Raw genomic sequence first — 20,931 nt, forward strand, 5'->3', positions numbered from 1 at the left:
CACTCCCTGTTCCAAATGATTGTGAGGATTGGGTGAGTAACACGTGATTAGACACCAGCTAGCCTCTGACCAGACCCCAGGAAGATGATGATATACCTAGAGACCATAATGTAATGTTTCTTTGTGACTTCCATACATACAAAGACCTCAGATCATGGCAGAAGGCTGGCAGCATGAGGGTATCTCAGTGATATCACATACCCGAATTCTGTGCAGGACATGGCTGGCAAGGTTCCCCAAATGCATACTCGGTGCTGGCACAACAGCATTCAGATTTAGTAACGGCACCAAACAAGGGTTTGACACACTGGCCTCTCTTGTATCCACCGTAGCATGTGCTCCGCATGTGTGTGTCTAAACGGGAAGAAGCATCTGTCATCGCACTGTCACTTCAAACAGTGAGAACCCCCAAGGTCAGAGTTGAAGCTGGCTTCATTTATCCATTGTCTCTGTTCTAACTCACAGAAAATGCCCCTGGTATTAGGGCTCAACAGAAAGAAAAAAAAACCAAAACCGAAAACAAGAAACAAAACACATTCAGCTTCCAAGAAGTGGAAACCAATGGCCAGACTCCAGTTTTCTAGACACTATCATGGTTTACCCAACTGTGACACCCTTAAGTGCTGGGATGATATCTCATTCATTTTTGTCTTCCCCAGGCCTGTGCAGAACAGGCACTTAATAAATGTTGAATGAATGATGGATGAATGCTGAATCTCACACCACGCTAAATAAGACCTTCATTAGAAATGTGGCCTACCCCAAAATAAACATGCAATTACTGAATGTCTGAATTAGGTGTACTTTCCAAAAAGGAGAAAGTTTAATCTGTAAAAGGGTCATTATATAAATCTGTAGATGCTGTCAACTAAGCAGTGTTATCTTTACCACCAGGGAGGGAGTTTCCAGCTAAGCCCAATCCTTTCCCTATTCAAAGGGTTTACTGAATACCTTTCTTGAAAATAATTTGGATAAAATTTGTGTCCCTTTTCCCAACAAGTCTCATACTTCTTATAAAGCCACATAAAATTATCATCACACACGTTTCTGGAATATCTATATTCTCCTCTGCTTTCTATACAACCCTTGGGCATTAGTTCTCTATTAAAATGTTTGAGATAATGAGCATATATAGGCCAATCTCAAAGGCCATTAATTATCAAGAAAAGAGGGCTAGAGAAAACTGAGGACAGCTATGGGATTAGGGAAGAAAAGGGGGAAGGAGAGGTGGGGATTTTCCTGCTTTTCATTTATCTCAGCACATCTTTCTATTCCTTAAATTAACAAATAATGTTTTGAAGAAGAGAACTGAGCCCTGTTGGTTTGTTGCTCCACAAATATTCACTATCTCTTATCTGCTACAGCAGAGAGCACTTGTTATTGGTGGGCTTCACTGACTGAGAGAGGGCGGACCTCTACCACAGTCTAGTCAGGGCTTTTTCTTACCGACACACACACGTCCATCCAGACCCACGGCCAGGCCAGGGAAGCATTCACACCTGTAGGAGCCATCAGTGTTCACGCAGCGTCCATTCATGCAGATCCCAGGTGTTTCACATTCGTTAATGTCTGCGGTGGAGAGAAACACTTATTAAGAATGAAGTGACATTCGTCTAAAATCGTAACACATTTACAATCGCATTATAACACTTGAAAATGGGGAAGATAGAAAATTTTAATAACACGCAGCGTCAAAAAATAAAAGCTCAATGAGATGCAGTCTCATTTTCCTTTGAAAGAATAGTAACAAAATCAAGAGAGATCAACTATTACAGCTTATTACTTTCCCATGAAAAGCTACTTTAATAATATTCTCCCAAGAGGTTTTCTTTTTTTTAAATCCAAAATAATCACAAAGGCAAAAACAGAATTGGAGGAAGAAGAAAAATAACTGCTAAGAGACAAAGGGTTTTGTGTAATGCATCACACTGTAGCTCTTCCAGGACTGCCAGGAATTGAACTTGATAATAAACTGCATCTTTGACTTGGGCAGGAAGCTTTTTTTTTGACATTCGTCACTCAGACTGGTATCCATTCCATTATCAACCATGCCTTAGCTCTGGGACAATTAGCCTAATATTAAGAGATGTACGACTAAAGCCTTGAGGGAAGACCATAGAGAAAGAACAGAAAATGATTAGAGATAATTTTGAATATTCTTGGCCAATAACAGCACTATAAGCAACTGGAACCCAGCCAAGTCTTTCTTGAGCATTACAAATATTTTATAGTTTTGTATATGTATACTTAGTGAGGTCTGGTAAAAAAAAACTTTATTGGGCACATACTAATAATAGCAGAGTTTTTTTCCCCTTAATATGGGAAAGCAGAAAAGGTACCAAAATTGCGTTTTGGAAAACATAACACTTAGAAGCAAGTCATTTTATAACAACTCCTTTTATAATACACAACTAGTGTATTTCCTTTCTTCTGACCTTAAAAAGGCAAATTGAGAGTGAAACACCTTCGTGTTTTACTTAGCTTGTGTTGTTTGGCACAAAATATATTTGGGTGGTCCAAGATTCCGTGTACAGACTGTATTTAAAATGGCATTTATATTTAAATACATGAACTCAAATTGGTTCAGTTATTCTGGTGATCTTTTTGTTCAAGTGGAAACATACAGTAGAACAGTGGAGACTACGGCCCGACAGGTAACAGGAAGGCTTTTTAATGAGGACAGAGACGTAATGTGGGTCCAGAGGGACGTAACATTGCTTAAGATCAGCGGCCTCAACTTTCAGAGAGTGATCAGAGAGGCCGCGTTGTTCATCAGATTAATTAATTGTAGAAACTAAATTAGCATTGTTGATTCAGCTTTGAACAGTCACATCTTTGTGGGATCAGAACTAAGTGCTCAGTGCTAAGAGAAAATCTTATCTAGTAGCTTAGAGAGGGAAATTATGAAAAGGAAGAAATTCAGCATACAAGGTATTATTTTCTTCCCTTTTTTTTCCTTTAGTCTTTTTATAATGTTGTGTATTCTATATTCTATACACTAGAAGAAAGAAGACATGGGTAATAACATGGAGCTATGGAGCCTTTTCGCTTTCTCTCTGATCCTTAAGAATGCTAAAGTTAGAGCAAACCATTCAAATCATCAGCACATTCAAATGAATAGAACAATCCATTTATTGATAAGATACTATCTCACTGGTTGTAAATGGTTGCCAAACCTCATTTCATGTATGAGGTCATAATGTCTTCTGGGATAGCATTATCTATTGGTCATAGCTAATGCTGAGAGGCTGCAGCCTGGGTCACCAGCAGCCTATAGGCACTGAAAGTGAATCTTAGCGTACTCTGTGCATTGACAAGAAGAGTATGTGTTCTCACAGAACGTCTGCTCACAAAGGGGCTTTCACATTTCCTTCTATTATTTTGTTTGGAAGTCTAATTCCAAATATTCCAGCAATCGTTCCCCTCCCCTTTCTTTTTTACTTGTACAGTATTTAATTTGCACAATACGGTACTTTGTTTTATGCTGTCTTACATTGTAGAATATTTCCACGTGATAATCCTATCTTCCCATATAAGTTCCTCACAGCACAGGGCTCAAAAGTATAGAAACCATTTTCCTACTTCAAATTTGAAAAACTGTTTTCTCTTGCTGCAAAAACAGATTTGCACAATATTAAGAGCCATTGATGTGAAGGTCATAGAGAATGTAGGTAAACAAGCAAAGGCTAGAAGTTCTTTCAAGCCTGGAGAAAATGCACATCTTGCCAAGGACTTAGTACAAGGCTTTCTTCCATAACGTGCTTACCAAAGCTGTCCACCAGGGCCACTCAGAAAAGAGGCACCATAGGACTTTATCCTGCTTTCTCACCTTGAATAGCCTGACTCTCTACACTTTTGCATCTGAAACTATGAACAGAAGCTCTGAGTACAGCATTTTAGCAGATTTTCTGCAACTGTTTTGAGTATAAGAGTCTTTGAGAAGTCTGGTTCCAACTCAGATCTTGAACCCATGTGTAGTAATCACTAATCTTTGACTATGTAAGGCAGGAGACACTAAGCACAAATTTATCTCTGATGACTTTTCTTAGGACCCCAATTTTCAACAGGACAAATAAAAATCCTCATGTGCTTAAATTTCTGGAGTAATAAGATTATTTCAAAAGTGATCAAGCTAAACAATGGTTCTTGGTGTGTTTTTTTTTCTTCTGCTTAATCCCATTTTCCTTTTTGCTTATATAACTTGACAAAACCTAAAGAAATTGTCCACAAAAAATTTTTCATTTCTTGGGATACCTGAAGGGAATCACAAAGAAGAGATCATGGCAGGTAAGAGTCTACAACATTCCGTCCAAGTCAAAATGTGAGACGTGGCAAATGACAGCCATCGGGAAGCCTAACTGCCCTCATTCCCCAACTAGAAAGAAAGAGGCTGAACTCAGCTTCGTTAGAAAGATGCCGACATCTGCTGGAAGACTAGCTGGCAGTTTGGCTTATTTATTTGCTACATAGCCCTTTCAGGCTCTTTTGGGAAGACCTCAAATACCCTTTCTGAAATGAGAACAGCCTTCTGGGTATAAACTGTAGCTCTTTGGATGGCTGGACTTAAGTTCCCAGTCAGGTTTCCCAAACCAGAATTAGGTGTACTTTAAATGGGGAGAATCAGCAAGGAAAGGTGGTACCTGTAAACAACACAGAGAGTAGGAAAAGCAGGCAAAGAATGTGATTGAGAGTTTACAACACAAACCTTTGCAGTAACGCCCATCTGACGCCAGCTGGAACCCAGGTTTGCAAATACATTTAAAACTGCCATCTTCATTAATACACATTCCATTAAGGCACATGTTCCTTATGCTGCATTCATCCATATCTGAAAAATAAAAGAAATACATTCTCTTATGACCAGAAAAGTAAATTTACAAAGGAAGCCAACCTAGATGAATTTAATTCTGCTTCTTCACATTTTTTTCATTTTTGATTATTATAGCCCAAGGCTAATTTTCATCCAAATTACATCATATAAGGAGAAAAGGGGACATGTGAAATACATAGCTCGTAAGTTCTTGAGTTTTGACATGTGCGTGCAAACTATAGGGCTAGATTTATATGTATAATATATGTGATATATGAAATTTGATTCAATAGGAGTTATCATAATTCTTTTTAGGAATAGCAGTTTACAAACTTAAAAGTGTGTCAATAGCCTAGTGGGCATATTTATTTCACAGATTCACATTACTTCTAATACCCTGAAAATGAAAATAAAATAAAAGCTAAGACTAATGGAATCTGAAATGTATTGAGTCCTCATCCTAATTCTTTTAAAAGTAGAAACCAGAAGACGGCTTGTAGTTTGAAGGAATTTTAAATAGGTGTTAGGAAAAAAACGGATTTTTTAAAATGCAAGACTTAACTGTGCATTATAGCTGTGCCAGCTAACCTTTAGGGTCCCTTGATCATAGGCACAGTTCTTTAAATTCATCAATATGTTACTTTATTTAATATTAGAGCTGTCTAGGGAGGCAGCTCTTTTGGACATGATGTGTTTTCACTTACAGACTTTAGAAAGGCCAAAGTACTTTATGATACTTCTTTTCTTTTCTTTTCTCTTTTTTAGCGTTGAGGTCTTGCTATGTTAGCCAGGCTGGAGTACAGCACCTATTCACAGGCACTGTTAGGCACACTATAGCCTCAAACTCCTCAGCTCAAGCGATCCTCCTGCTTCAGCCTCCCAAGTAGCTGGGCCTACAGGGATTTTTTTTCTTTTTCTTAACAGGATTCTACCCCAACTGGGAATTTTGACATTAAGTCTTTGAATTGAATCACTGAGATAATACTCTGCCAAAAATGTTTCTAAGAATAATTTTGAAATTCTTTTAATGTATGAATAGATTCTTGGGATATTTCCCAAAGACACTGGGAAACACGGTAAGGAGCATTCTTAGTTTTTTGCTAAAGGTCTATGAGGTGGAAACTTATCAATAATAGTCATATTTTCTATTCAGGAAAAAATGGCAGGGGGGAAAATGTTTAAAGTAGCCCAATTTGAAATGAGGTGATTAATTCAAGAGGCAATATTAAAGGCTGGCTCTCAATAGTTAATGTTTCTTTCAGACAAATTCTACATTTTCAGATATTGATTAGTAGTATTTTATCACCAGGAAGACACTTTAAACAAAAGAATTATAAATGACTAGAGAATATATGGGTGTAGGTATGTCCTATTTTTAAAAATGCACAAATTCTGATTTATTAAATTAGGAAGTAACGACTTATGCTACAAAAATTTCATCACCAGGGATCTTTAAATGGCATGCTCTCCTAGTATACTAAAATGTTTCACTCTTACAAATGTGAACTAAGTTGTGGAAAATTAGGCTTGCCTCCCAGATAAAATACCCGCAACATGTTTGATATTTTGACCTTACACTCAACGTTTGGCTTGATCATGTTAAAGACCTCTGATATTGAAACTGCAATCAAAGAAGAGGAATGACATTATTATACTGTTACTACCTTCACAGTTCTTCCCATCTCGTGTAACGTGAAAGCCGGCGTTACACACACAGTGGAAACTGCCATCTGTGTTGATGCAACGTCCATTATTGCAGATCCGGCCATTCTGTAAACATTCGTCAATGTCTAAAATCAAAGTTAAAAAGGAAGACATACCTTTACTTAGGGAATTTAAAATTGTTTTATTTCCCCCTTCCTCCATTTCTAAACTTCTGATCCTAGCCTTGGGTTTTAATTATTTAATATTAATAATATGCTTCAACATAAATTGGCTATCAAATAATATGACATTTATAGTTATCGGAGTTGGAAAGACATATGACAGAAAAAAATACATACATAATCACATCAAATCTAACTCTAATTTGTAATAAGACTCCTTAAATCTCAAATCTATAAACAAAATAGATTCTTCTCCACCACTTTCCGAGCTAATTTATCGAGCCAGTATGTATTGTTATTTATACTGAACCTTGACTGGCATCTTTAAACTCATGATTAAGAAAGGCCAATCATATAACTCTTATCAGAACAATAAAACAGAAATACTATTTTTTAAAAAAATCATTCAATTCTGTGCTTGAAAACCATCAGTCAGATAACTCTGAAATATCTACCTTCCTTATGACAATTCTGGTCCAAGTACAGTTTTATTGCTTATATATTCTTAGTCTTTTTAAAAATAACTTTGTGAGTATTCTATCTACCAAATAAAATATTGGTACTGTGGAGGTATTTCCCCCTTTTTTCTATTGTGCTTAATATTATGCCAAAGTACACAATAGAGCTTCATATGTGGTAAAAATGACAATAACTCAGACTGTTTCTGATCTCTCATTTAAAGATTCATAATCAACTCAGAGTAGACAACATGGTCCACTGGATTATCTGTTTCCCTCAGTTCCTAGAAGCTACAACCCTGGATGAACATCAAAGAGGATGAACACAAACTGCCTTGTCTACACTGCATACAATCATTTCCAGGGTTTATTTTCCCAGAAGATAGGGACCAGGAAACTGTGTTGACCTGGATGGGAGCAGACCTATCTGTGCAGAGTGGAGGCAACATCTGCCAGAGTAGAAGCACCCTGAACACTCTCTGGACAACAAGAATGTGCATTCACGGCCTGTCGGTTATTCTGACTGTCTACCCTGCGTCTGCATGGTGTCTTGTGGTTGACCCTCAGACGCACTTTCTTTCTGGGCAAATCCTGCAGTGGTTTCCACACGAGTCACTGGACTAGCTGAGGCAGTCTGGGCTTTTCTTCTGTCTGATCTTTGTGCCAACAACCTACGATCTTTTTCTCTCTCATTTATTTCTTTATCCTTGGTAAAATCGGGCTTGCTCCACACTCCAAAAAAATGGTAAAAGCCACATATTCTTGAGCAGACTTTTTTTTTTTTTAGGCTCCCAAAATTTTTGAGGCCCGAAGTTAAAAGAAACAGAATAAAGAGTTCATCTTTTTCTCTCCTCACCAAGTGCAGAATGCCATGGGGCTCCCCATCGCCTTTTAAGACAAATGAAAAGCTTGCCATTCCAAGTTCTCTACTGTGGTTCTGTCTGTCTTGCTATCCCGTCTATTCAACCCTTCAAATGCTTCTTCTCAGCTAAGTACACAGCCCTTTGGACCATTCTGTGGCAACTTTCACCTACAAAATAATGTGAGCATGTTCTCAAAGTCTTAAGTTCAGGGTGAGCTTAGCACTAGCTCTTTGAGAAGACTGTGCTTAAGCATTCAGGTCATCCTTAGTCTCTAGTCTAAAGTCTCAGACTGATGACAACCACATGCGTTTACACTGGCTGGACCTTGCCCCAGCTGAGGGCTCTCAATAATCATTTCTCTTTGCTTATCTAACAGTGCAGTATCTGGACATTGATTTCATCTTATTTGCTACTATTGAAAAAGGCCTAGTGTACTATTTGTACATGCTAATTATTTTAAACAATAGTTATAATATTAGATGGTTCTCAACTCAGTTAAACATTCAGCCTATCCATATTCATAATTCAGTGAGTAGGTCACAGAAATATTAGCAGTTTGTAAGGTCATGTTCCATTTTTTTCTGCTCAGAATTGTCATTTATAAGTACTGTAGTTTATGGCATGAATGGCAAGAAATCCCTAAGAACCAAATTCAAAGATTCTGAAACCAGTTTACTGATAAAAATTAAAACTTCTATATATTTTCAATTTACACATGCTTATTAATGACTGCCAATTTTTTACGTGATAATAAACCTCTCTACCTTTCCTTGAATTAAATTTAAAGAGTGCTTGCTTATTTTTATCTGGCTTTACTGCATTAATGATGCAGTTTATTTTGTGCCAAGTTTATAGCTATCGAGGTAGATATTTAGGCTCCCTAAGGGTGAGTAGTATATCTTATTTATTTCTGTTTTAGAAACTTAGTACATAAGTCATTTTAAAAAGGAATATTGGATGGCTTAATAAATTAATAATGGGAAATTTCTATGATGGGATATTTATAGCAGTGTTTCTCAAATTTTAATGTGCATATAGATCACCAGGGGACCTTGTAATGCAGATTCTGACTCAGTAGGTCTCAGTGGACCTGAGAGGCTGCATTTCCAACCAGTTCCTAGGTACTGTTGCTGCTGATCACGTTAACAAGCAGCAAGGACTTAGAGGTGACTTCCTTACCCTTCGGACCTTTCCATTAAGATATTAATTGCATATAATTTCACCTGAAACTTTTCTCAGTTTCTGTGTCATAAAGGACAATCCTACTCTTGACCTCTCAGATGAAAACTTAATAGGCAATAGTGATGAGACAAAAGAGTATTGAAAATAAGATATTCCTACAGGCACAGAGGCATCTTACAAAATCATTTGAATGTTTGCTAGATTTTATGACACTGTCCTTCAGAGTGACAATTTTTGGGATTAAGTGCAAAAAGCAATGGGACTATATTTGCCTCTTCTGACAAGGGCTAAACTCCACTGAACTCCTCTGAAGCCAACCTCTCATTTAGCAATATGCCCCACATTCCACGCCAGGACCATACCTCGGCACTCCGTTCGCGTGAGTGTGCTCTGATACCCAGCTCGGCACTGACAGGTGTACGAACCCTGGTTATTAATACACTCGCCACCGGCGCAAGGGTTTTTCTCACATTCATCAACATCTGCAAAGCACAGTACATTGTAGCGAGAAATCAGCAATAGCTCATAATTCTAAGACTTTATGGGTTTCTTTTACATGTATAAAGCATTTTCCTTTTAAGAAATAAATAGCATAATAAAAGGATCGTTTATCTTTCCATTACAATACACCAAGTCACTAGCCATTTGAAGACTTTTTGAGCAGTTAAAGTATATTATTTTCATGTGTCATTTTTCAGAGAAAAATTCCAAACACATAGCAACTTGACACTTCAAGCTAATAAACATTCTCCTTTCCTTGAGTCTGGCATAAAAGAATCAAACAGACTAACATTTCAGAAGTGGCTTCTGGATAAGATTCTGAGTATCTCTTGAAGCTCTATTTTTTCCAATAAAAAGAAGACCTAACCATGTCTAAGCATCCCCTGCTGAGTTCCACGAAGAACATTAGAACAAAACATGAAACCACTGTCATTTCAAGAGCAGTGTTCTCCCCACCATCGAGTCCGCCCCATCCCCGGATGTCCTCAACACACAGGCTCCTGCTGGTGTTAGTCACTTAGAGTTATCAGACACTTAGGGAGAAACTGGTTTATTACCCTCCTATTTGTGAAGATGAGGAACCTGCAGCTTAGCCAGGATAATCAACCCGCTTGTCCACATGCTTAGCCAGGATAACCAACCCACTTGTCCACATGCTTCTTAGCAGCAGATGCAGTTCTGCCCTCACATTCCCCAACCCTGAGCTGGATGTTCCTCTTCTGCCCAGCTCTGGAAGAAGTGTTCGTACCACCAGGAAACTAAATATAATAGCTTGGGAAAACAAGAACAACCCATGTTCGACTGATTCATAATTATAGAATTGGAATTTGTAACAGAACTAAGAGGTGAATTTACTAAAAAAAAAAAAAAAAAGTAGATGGCAATCGGGTGTTCATATCCATCCAACAAACTGATTATTCTCATGTTACAATTCATCCCTTCACCACCTTAAATACCTCATCAGCAATTTAAAGTTTCTCTCTTCAGTTTTTAATGACTAACCAGAGAGAGGTGGTAAGTTACCCATTTAAGTTAGTAAAATGTGAAAAATGTCATAATTTTGGGATATTTTTAATGCTTTCTTTTAACAGCCAGTCTTTGGGTAGGCTGAGTTAAGTTGGAGTTACCAGCAGTGGCTTGAATATACTTTACAACAGAAGTTAAAAGTCACCATAGTAGGCGGAACAACGGCCACCAAACAGGTGCATGTCCTACTCCCCAGAAACCATGAATATGTTACATGGCAAAGTGGAAATAAAAGTTGCAGGTAGAATTAAGGTTGCTACTCCACTGACCTCAAGATGGGGAGAGTTTCCTGGATTATACAGGTGGTCCAATATAATCACAAAGATCCTTAAACGAGGAAAAGGAAATTGGAAGAGAAAACCAGAGGGTCACAGAGAGGTTTGAAGATGCTACACTGCTGGCTTTGAAGATGGAGGAAGGGGCCGTGAGCTAAGGATGCAGGCAGCCACTAGTAGTTGAAAAAGGCAAGGAAATGGACTATGCTCAAGAGCCTCCAGAAGGAACACAGCCCTGCCAACCCCCAGATGTTAGCCCAGTAAGACCTGTGTTGGATTTCTAAGCTATAGAACTGAAAGGTAATAAATTTGTGTTGTGTCAAGCCACTGAGTTTGAGGTAATTTGCTACAGCAGCAACAGAAAACCAACACAGTCGTGGAACAGAATTGCAATAGCTTCTCGTTGCCAACCAAAGATCGAGCACATACCAATACACTCCCCACGGAGGTCCAGCTGGAATCCTTTGTTGCACTCGCACCGGTAGCTCCCCGGAGTTGGAATGCAGCGCCCGTTCTGACAGAGATAGCGGACCAACTGGCAGTAATCAGTGACATTGACTGGCAGCACCCCTAGAAGGATAACATTAAACCGCATTAAAATTATTTTAACTCTGGTTCCTTTCATCAGTACTTTATCTGGCAACAATGGACAAGACACTGAATCAGGAAGGATTTCTTTGGGCAAAGGTCACCTGGTGACAACAGAGCCTGTTTCCACCCTGCCAACAGAGATCGCGCTTGCACTGTGCGCACAGGGAAGCATGCAGCCCGGCTCCAGCCTGCCCCTCTGCCTGCTTCTCCCTGCTCCATCCACCACCTCACTCTCAAGCCTCCAGTTTGGGAAAATAACAAAAGCAGAAACATACTGGTATTGAATTATTTGCAAAACTGCTTTTCAAGCTATCTGTATAATTTTATTCCTCCTCTATTAATTAGTCCTGTGAATCAGATTTAAATCTCTCCTGTAACTCTCCCACAGTTTTCTGAAAACATCAATAACAAAAGGACATAACCCTCTGGAGAATATGAAAGGAAGCCTCTCGTTTTTCTCTATGCAATAGGAAAACTGAGAAACACATATACAACACTATTTAAACTAAAAAACTGAATCTAAGAACTGGAAAACTTACTTAATGCCTGAAGCAGCATAAATAAACAACAAAAAAATTAACGTGATTAACACAAGAAAAATAACTAGATGATTTCTGAATCTTACTTGGTGGTTCCCGAGATGGATATGGATATTCCACCGGTGGTCGAGGGATTGGAATTTGAGGTCCAGGAGGAAATCCAGGAGGAACAGGGAGAACTGGAGGAATGGGACCCAGGGGTGGGGGAGGATATTCTGGTCTCCCAGGAAGTACCATAGGGACAGAGCACAGCTTGTTGAAATCCTCTGGAAAAACACAATACAACATAACACAACAGCTGAGCTGTAGCTTATCAGTCATCCTTACCTTTTAAAGAAATTTTTAAATAAAATTGATCTTCAAACTACATAGGTCAATTGAAGAAAACGAAAAGAACCAACTGACTTCATTTTCATTTTTAATACCTACAGCAGTGATCATTCTGGAACAATAAATCAAACCCAAAACAAACTTCCCCAGAGTGTGTACCATATCACCTGCCCCTCCCAAAACCTAGGAAGTCTATACTTGTATCAAAATTCACTTCACAGAAAACATAAGATGCTCCTTTCTCCATCCAATCCCACTTGTGGATCCCTCAGGGCTCTCTGGAGCACACACTAAAAAGCTTGGATTTTATCTTATGTGCAATGCAGAACCATAGGAGGTCTTCAGCAGGGGCAGGACATGATCAGATGACCATTTTCAGAAGATCCCTCTTCTTGACACTGGAGAATGTACTGGAGGGAGCAAGGCTGTTGCAGAAGACCAAGGGTGAGATAGTGATGGCTGGACAAGGAGGCAGTGGTGAGATGGGATAGAAGTGGACAAATCTGAAGAATATTTTAGAGATAAATGGGTAATGCTTGGTGAAGGAGTAGATGTCAGAGCTGAGGGAACAAGAAATCAAGAATGACTTCTAGTTGTCTGGTTGAGCAACTGGGTGAATGTTGGTGCCCTTGCCTGAGATGGGCAAAGTTGTGGTGGGGACAGGTTTGGTGGGTAGAAGCCAAGTTCCATTTGAACACATGAGTTTTGAGATATCATACATCCAAGTGGAGATATCACATGGCCATGGTGTAAGAGTCTGCAACCTAGAGGAGGAATCAGGGCTGCGTGTAAGTTTTGGAGTCATCAGTAGAGAGGTGGTATTTAAAGCCATAGGCATGGATGAGCTCATCTAAGAAAGCTGTGGAAGTCAAAGAGAAGCAAGTCTGGAGACAGGACCCTGAGGAATACTGATTTGTAAAAGACAACAAAAGAGATGGAGAAGCAGTCCACGGGGGAGGAGAAATACCAGGGGATGGTGGGTCTGGTATTAATGCTGCATTGTCATCCTTGCAATGAGTACACCCTGACTTAATCATGGTTCCCTATGATTGCACATTTTTAGGATGATTACTATTTTTCATAATGTCAGGTCTTTATCAGAATAAATCATCTTTAGGTTTGTGACAATTTTTTTTTTCTGAGCTTCCAAAATGGTATTTTTAAGCAGTATCCAGGTTTCCAGGGATGTATTTATTTTAACGTTTCCTACAAATAGCCGTATTTTGTCATAGTTCCCTTCTATAAGTTAATTATGTGATTTTTAAATTTCTTTTTTTTTTCTCTCTTGCCACAATGTTGGTCATTTTATTATCACATTTACACAGTGATTTTCCCATGGATATTTTCTATACTCGTTTCAGCCATTAATAGAAATTAGGCTAATATTTTTCTTTTCCTTATTTACTAAAATTTAACTTATTTTAAGATGGTAATATGTCTTACTGAAATACATTTAATATTTATATTTCAACCTCATGGAACATTCTGCCAATTTACATGTGGCCAAATATGCCTAGCTAGCACAAACCCTTTTGATATTTTCTAGTCCATTTCTAAAACTTCTTCAATCATATTTGACGTTTCCAACTCAGGTCAAGTTTGTGTTGTTATGTTTTCAGAGAATTCTACTACAGCATTTTAATTATTATCCAGCTGGAATTTCAACTCACAGAGATTCTGTAGTACTTGACTATATTTAGAAAGGAGTTATATACTGTTCATGCTTCCACAACTCAGGATGCTACAATCCCTTTTGTCAAACAACAGTGATTATTCCTACAGAGTCATCATCTGGGTGTGCCATATCCATCATTTCCTGGGTGCCTGCTTTCACCAAGTTTCTACCACTAGAACAGCATAGTCTTTGAAGTCAAAGATCACGTATAATTCATGACTAGTCCCCACTCTCAGCCTAGCCCTGCAGATTGTACATAAGAGGAATTCATTAACTACGTGTTGGATTTAATTGAATGGCAATTATATTAAGGAACGCATTTTGCTTCCAAGCACTTGTAAGCACCAATTCAGCCTTTCTTTTTAAGACTTTTCAGATTTATATAAAAGAAGTTGGTTAGCTTATCAGCATTTCTGCTAATGAGGTGGGTATTTTACTTTAAGCATGTCAGTAAATTCATGTTAACCTCTCTAGGAAAGTTTATCAGACTGGATCCTATACTCCCCCCTACTTCCTACAGATTAATAACTTTCCCATGAGCCCCTTTACATTCAGGATCAGCAACCTGGAGTATAATTTTGTTCAGCTTTGTCCATCTTTTCTATCTTCATTTAACTCAGAGATGATGCCAATTTTCTTTTAAGAGTGAAAAACTGACCAATCTAAAATCCTTCCTGTATCATCTCCATAAGTTAAGAGCCCAGAACTACATAGCACTGGTACTGGAACAGTTGGGCAAACAAAAACCTACCTGCAAGTTAGTTTGCTCTAACAATCTGCTTTGTCCTAGGCTACCTCCCGGTGGTGCATCTTTCAGTGGTACATATGGAAGAGTAGCTCCCTGCAAAGCCACACACAGGAACCTGGTCTTCTGCCCCATCAGTCCCAAAGCAGGTCCTCCTGCAGGCACCTAAACCTGCTCTAGTCCTCTCTCCTCTATTCAAGGCCTCAAAACAGGAAGGAATCCACATCAGGGTGGCTGATTCCTATGTTAGCATATGCATTTAAAAAGCGATTCTCCTGGTACCCAAGCCATATGTCTTAGAGGGAAGTCATGTGCTTCTAAACAGTGACTTACTAAATGGTCCCCTACTGAACTAAAGAAGGTGGGTTTTATTTATTTATTATTTTAATTAACAAATAAAATTGTATATATTTATTGTGTACAACATGATGTTTTGAAATATGCTCAGTTGGCGGGAAAGGTGTTACTTATTAATAAAACAAGTTGTTCACTATACTTAACTGCCTTCTATAAGCAAGATTTTGCTAAGTACTGTGGAAGTGGAAAAAGCATGAGAGATATGGGACTATGATGATGAATGACATCTCCTACTGAGATTTACCAACTAGTAAAAAAGCAATATGTGAACACGCATAGCCATGAAGCACAGCAGTATGGATTCATACCATCGCGACAGCACACACCAGAACCACGGAGCACAAGGAAAAAGGCAGAATTTCCAGCAGTGGTTATCTTGGGACATTCGTGTATCAGGTCGTGTTTGAGTGGATATATAACAAGAGGATATATAACAGGCAAGGGTGGCAGTAAGGACCTGAACTGGGAAAAAGGTTTAGGATAAAAGAACAGATTGAATTTAAAAATGCTCAGAATGCCTTCGAGGAAAACTCAATCATAAAATTTAACTAGAAAATAAAGCTACCATAAAGAGCAACATTTAAAAGATGAACTGGCATCAGATTTGGGGACTTTAAATGCTATGCTAAACAGCAAAATTTTCTTTGCAAGAAATGGACTGACTTGGACCACTGGATATTGCCTGAGCTCATCCTGGGGAAATTTTTCTGGACATCTTTGTCTACATTTTCTCCAGACATAATTTTTTTTGACTGAACTTCATTGAGTTATACTTTGGGAAAGGTATGTGGCACCTGTGGATGGCCTGGAGACCACTTAGGAGGCGACTGCTACAGTCCAGACTAGAAAAAATAAGCTTTTAATGGAAATAGAAGGAATATGACAGATAAAAGAGAAATTGTGAAAGGAAAAAATCAACAGGACTTAGCAACGAGGAAGAGGAAAGAGTTCAATGTTAGGGAAAAAGGAAATGAGTCACTCACCTGAAAAGTTCTGAAAGGGCTGAGTTTTTGAGTACTGCATGAGAGCCACTGAGTACTCAAGTGAGAGTGAGAGAGAGCAAGTATTTCCAGAAAAGGTTCCCATTCAATGGTAATAAGCAAGCTAAGTAAGAAGCAGTACCTGAAAACAGTACTATTTGTATAGATCTCTGCATTTTCCCTATTCATTATCTGGGGAAATTTCCCTGGATGTCATCTCTTATATTTTCTGGAATCTATTCATTTACCTGGGTTTCCATTACACCGACATCACACACATTGCCCCTGGGCTTGTGAGGGTTGGGTTGGGATAATCCACAGATAACTGGAAGGGCTCTTACCAGTGGCTCTGATGGGACACATCTCGGGGGCGACAGTGACCCCTGGAGACCAGCACCGGCCAGCGTCACAGCAGCACTGCATTTTGGTTATGGACTGCGGCAGCTGGTTAGAACAGCGTCCGTTTGCCAGAGCCGTGTAACAGTATCCTGGGCGAACATCTGAGAGGACAAAGAAACATATATACATATCACTGATATCAAACCTGTAACAACACCCCCCTGGCCCGGCACCTCCGCACTTCACACTCGGGCTGCGGCAGGATTAACTCACACTTCTGCCCTGGAAGGGAAGCTGCGAGCGCCGCACAAGAACATGCTCCGTCAGAAATCCCTTGTCTCACACCTTTTGCCCCTGTGTGCTGGTGCACTTGGCTGAAGTCCCACATTCCATACCCAAGGTGGGAACGGATGATTAAAACCACATGTGCCACAGGAAAAGAGAGACTAAGAAAATCACTGGCAGTGACAGTTAATTATTTATAAAGACATGTCTCTATACTGAAGACAGACTGGGTTGTCCTTGGTTTCAAACTACTTAATTCGAGCCATTTTAGGCAAATATTTATATAAATCTATTTTAAAACAACATTAAGTCTGTGCTGTAGTCTACATTTCTAAAAGATCATTCTTATTTTTCAGTCTGCAACTGTGAGTCACACATGTGAAACTTTTTTTTAAAGGAATGAGCTACTTTGCATTCAGATCCAATGTTTATTCATCAAGATTCCCTTTTGTCCTAGGCCCCTAACAGATTTTATAAAGCGCTAATTATTTACAAGTTCAAAATGTATATGATTCCAAGTTCTTAGTTCTATAGCATACAACTCTAGAAGGAAGTTTTTGGCAGAAAGGTATCTTCTCAAAGCAACATGGTAAGACACATTTCTATGTATCACTTTTATTGGGTTACATCATGTCTGACTGTCATGACAACATCTGACACACTGCAGTACAACTCTGGGCTACCAAAAAGAGTTCATGACACAGGAAAAACCTAACTGCTCCATATGCCTTGGAGATATTACCATGGAATAGAGAAGGCAGGTAGCAAAGTGCAAAACACCTTTATCTACCTTCCATATGTTGAGGGTGTACCTCTCTTCAATAAAACCTATCTCTGTGCAGTTCATATTTTGAAAAGTAAATAATATTTTAAATATGCTTGACATTTAAAGGAATATAAGTGGCAAATCCTTTTGTAAAGTGAATATTTTTTTATAGCCCAAAATCCATCCCTATGTTTCCTGTAAGTCTGAATATTAAATACCAAGTTTGCTCACAGAGGACCATACCTGTAATTGTTATCTACATCATTCTTAAGAATACCAAGGCTTCAAATCTTGAGGGCTTCAATAAAGTAATAATGAAATAAAATAAAAACAAGGCTAATTTAGAAACATTTAAATCATTAACATCAAGTGAAGAAGGCTAAAACAAACCTAGACAGACCATAAAAGAAAATTATGGGTCAACTTTAAAGGATACAAGATTATTTCCAAAAAGTACTTAAAACCACTAGCAAGTAGAAATGTGCTTTCCAGAATTTTTCTGTGGTTCCAGTTCCTGCATCTCTGGTCAGACTAATAGTCTCAGCAAAGAGGCAGAACAAGTTTTATTACAGCCTGGTCCAGGATAAACGGCTGGAGAGGGCATGCAGACAAGTATGTTCTGTGAAGCCATAGGTGGCACCTCCCCCATGAAGAAGGTGAAGAAACAGAACTTCCTACGTTCTAATTTGCAATGCCTTAAAGCCACTAATACTTTATGTATTTGGGAATTGGTAAATATTTTGGGCATGGAAACCAAAGGCTATTCAGAATGGGAAGAGATTCAAAACTGGCTTATATCCCAGCTTCAAATGAATTTGGTGGTCAAAACCCAGTATAAACATTTGACCAAATTATGAAATTTGTATATATAATTTTCAGCAGGGGCTATCTTTCAGAGCAAAACTGGTACCTACAGCTGCCAATGGCAAACTCTTAATGGGCTAATGTCTATTATTTTGCAAATTAACTATGATACTATGTTATTGCCCATCTGACTTACATGTTAAATCAGTAAGTCACAGACTCTTGATCAAAATGGTGAATGTTGGGGCTGAAAAATTACAAGTTGAGTTTGGGTTCCTGGCAGTCCCTGATTTACAAACGGCACCTGCACATACAATAATCACTTTGCTAATTTCTTTTTTTGCTGAAGAAGAATTTTTGTTAAAAACGCACACTTACACAACTTACAATTTTAAAGAAGATACATGGGCTAATAAGGAAAGCAAGGAAAAAACTGGAAAGCAGGACCCACGTGGAGAAACTGACCCCACTGGGCACACCAGCTTGAAGTTTTCCCCTTCATTAGATAGCAGTGCCACAGTCAGTGGGAGCTGCTCTGGAGCTGGATCACTTGGCCAGAGTAACAGGTGGCTTTAGGGATAATCTGAAGACCTACTGGAGCTAAGAATGTCAGGATCTGGAGATATAAAGGGAAGTAGAAGGAACCATAGACAATTTCCCTCCATTTTAAATCCGCCCTTGTCAAGACATCTGTCAGAAAAGGAGTAGGAAACCTTCCTCTTTCCTCCCCTTCTGAATCTCTTGGTCCTTACTCACAGGACCCAGAAATCACATTATATCAAAACAAATATATGATGGACTAAATGGGTGTTTGCAAGTCATCCTAGCCTGGCAAGAGGCTTCTCCTAACCAATCATTAACATGGTTGTGTCCAACCAGGAGCCAGGAGCCGTGAGGCCCAAACTAAGGACAGCGTATCTTTGACTCCTGGGAGCTGAAGAGAGAAAATACACCAATATGAAAAGACAACCCTACACAGAGTAATATAAATTGCCAAAGGAAGATCACAATACAAAAAATAAGATAATACTGCAAGAACTTAGAGCACAAAGGGAGTGCCGGGCCATGGAGGTCTGGGAGTCTCCGAATATGGTGGCCGAAGGTGAGAGTTGGAATTTCATGCTTAGAAGAGATGTATAAGGAAGATAACACATACCACCATCTACATATGGGGTTTTCTATTGGGTAGATTTACTAATTCCAAACAACCAGCTTACAAACAAACCTTGGATTTGTTTATAAATTGGGGAGTATCTGCATTTTCTTGCCACTAGGGATAATTTTGGGAATCTCTGTGGTTTTCCATGGGGGTAAATATGAGCGTTAGGGAAGGCTGAAACGTCATTTTATATAACAAGTTGCTAATTGTTGGTACCATAAAGTTTGAAGGAAGAAGAAACTGCTTGCCCAGGGGTGTGGCAAGAGAGAAGTGACTGCATGGGTGCTGATGGGCAGGGCAATGGGGGCAAGCCTGGGCTGTGCACTCAGAATCCCAGCTCCCTCCCCCGTTACCCACATGAGCAATTGCACCGAATTATTTACCTAAACTCTCTCAATCTCAGCCACTTCCCATCCAGGATACTGCTGCAAACATCAAGTCAGATAATTTACATAAAATACTTCACACCTAGGAGGTGATCCATGAATCTTAGCTCCCTTCCCTTCCTCCTTCATAAAAGGTTAGTATGGATATATCTGATAAAAAGAAAAGATTTTTTAAAATGTAAACCATCTGATATGTGAATGTATTCTAATTCTTTTCATGGAGTTTAGGGTTCTCTTTGAGGGTTAAAAAGAATCTACCTATAGTCTGGCCGTGAAAAGCTTCTCATCTATCTCTCAGCTAATCAATCATGGTGGTCATGTGCTAATCAGGACAGTTTGGGAAGAAAAAGAAGCTACATGAATTGCACTTGCCATTCTTTCACTCTAGTGCCAGTGTCTATGATAGATTACGGAAAATTAGGCAATCCAGACACCACTGCTGTTTCTAAGGAAAAGTCCAGATACGCTTCCCTCACTAGTTGTACTTATTCAAATGTCAACCGTAAGAGACTGCCCTTAGCTTTTATTATATGTGACTAAGTACAAAGGAATTCAGAATTTCAAGTGCAATTCAGTTTTGGTCTGAAATCATGGCCTGTGGTGAAGATGTGAAGCTGAATGTTTTTGAAAATATGGACCAGAAACAAAGAGGAAAAGACAGCCTTCATCTTTCCCCAAGGCTACGTGCCACAGGATTCCTAGCTTTGCCCTAATAATAACGAATTACTCGTTTTGATATTTAACAAATACTTGAGTGCCTACTGCACGCAAGGAAGTGTGCTGAGAACCCCGGGGATTCAAGGATAGTAGTTACTAGTCTTTAACAGAAATTACAACTTAATTAGAAAGACTAAAATATACAGACACATGAAATTTCCCTATAAGGCCATTTATGAGAAGCACATCCTCAGGTAAGGAAGAAACTGCTTTTAAGTAAGCTGATCTGGGACGTCCTCAAAGATACATAATAACCTGAGCAGAAGCACGAAAGGGGGCTGGAATTGGGAAGAAGAGTGTTCTCAGTAGTGAACCAT

At 39.0% G+C, this 20,931-nt stretch overlaps 1 protein-coding gene across 1 annotated transcript in view; it reads right to left on the reverse strand.

The window, feature by feature from the left end:
• FBN1 (fibrillin 1) overlaps window positions 1-20,931 on the reverse strand; it is a 228,476-nt gene that overhangs the window by 90,390 nt on the left and 117,155 nt on the right. Inside the window, exons 9-16 of the mRNA XM_012649439.1 lie at window positions 16,500-16,658; window positions 12,158-12,337; window positions 11,371-11,511; window positions 9,502-9,621; window positions 6,475-6,600; window positions 4,706-4,828; window positions 1,447-1,569; window positions 202-354 (exon numbers count right to left, since the gene is read on the reverse strand). Coding sequence (XP_012504893.1) covers window positions 202-354; window positions 1,447-1,569; window positions 4,706-4,828; window positions 6,475-6,600; window positions 9,502-9,621; window positions 11,371-11,511; window positions 12,158-12,337; window positions 16,500-16,658 — 1,125 coding nt within the window. The remainder of the gene's footprint in view (window positions 1-201; window positions 355-1,446; window positions 1,570-4,705; window positions 4,829-6,474; window positions 6,601-9,501; window positions 9,622-11,370; window positions 11,512-12,157; window positions 12,338-16,499; window positions 16,659-20,931) is intronic.

The sequence above is a fragment of the Propithecus coquereli genome, unplaced genomic scaffold (assembly GCF_000956105.1).
Source record: "Propithecus coquereli isolate 6110/MARCELLA unplaced genomic scaffold, Pcoq_1.0 Scaffold3, whole genome shotgun sequence".
NCBI classification, from domain to species: domain Eukaryota; kingdom Metazoa; phylum Chordata; class Mammalia; order Primates; family Indriidae; genus Propithecus; species Propithecus coquereli.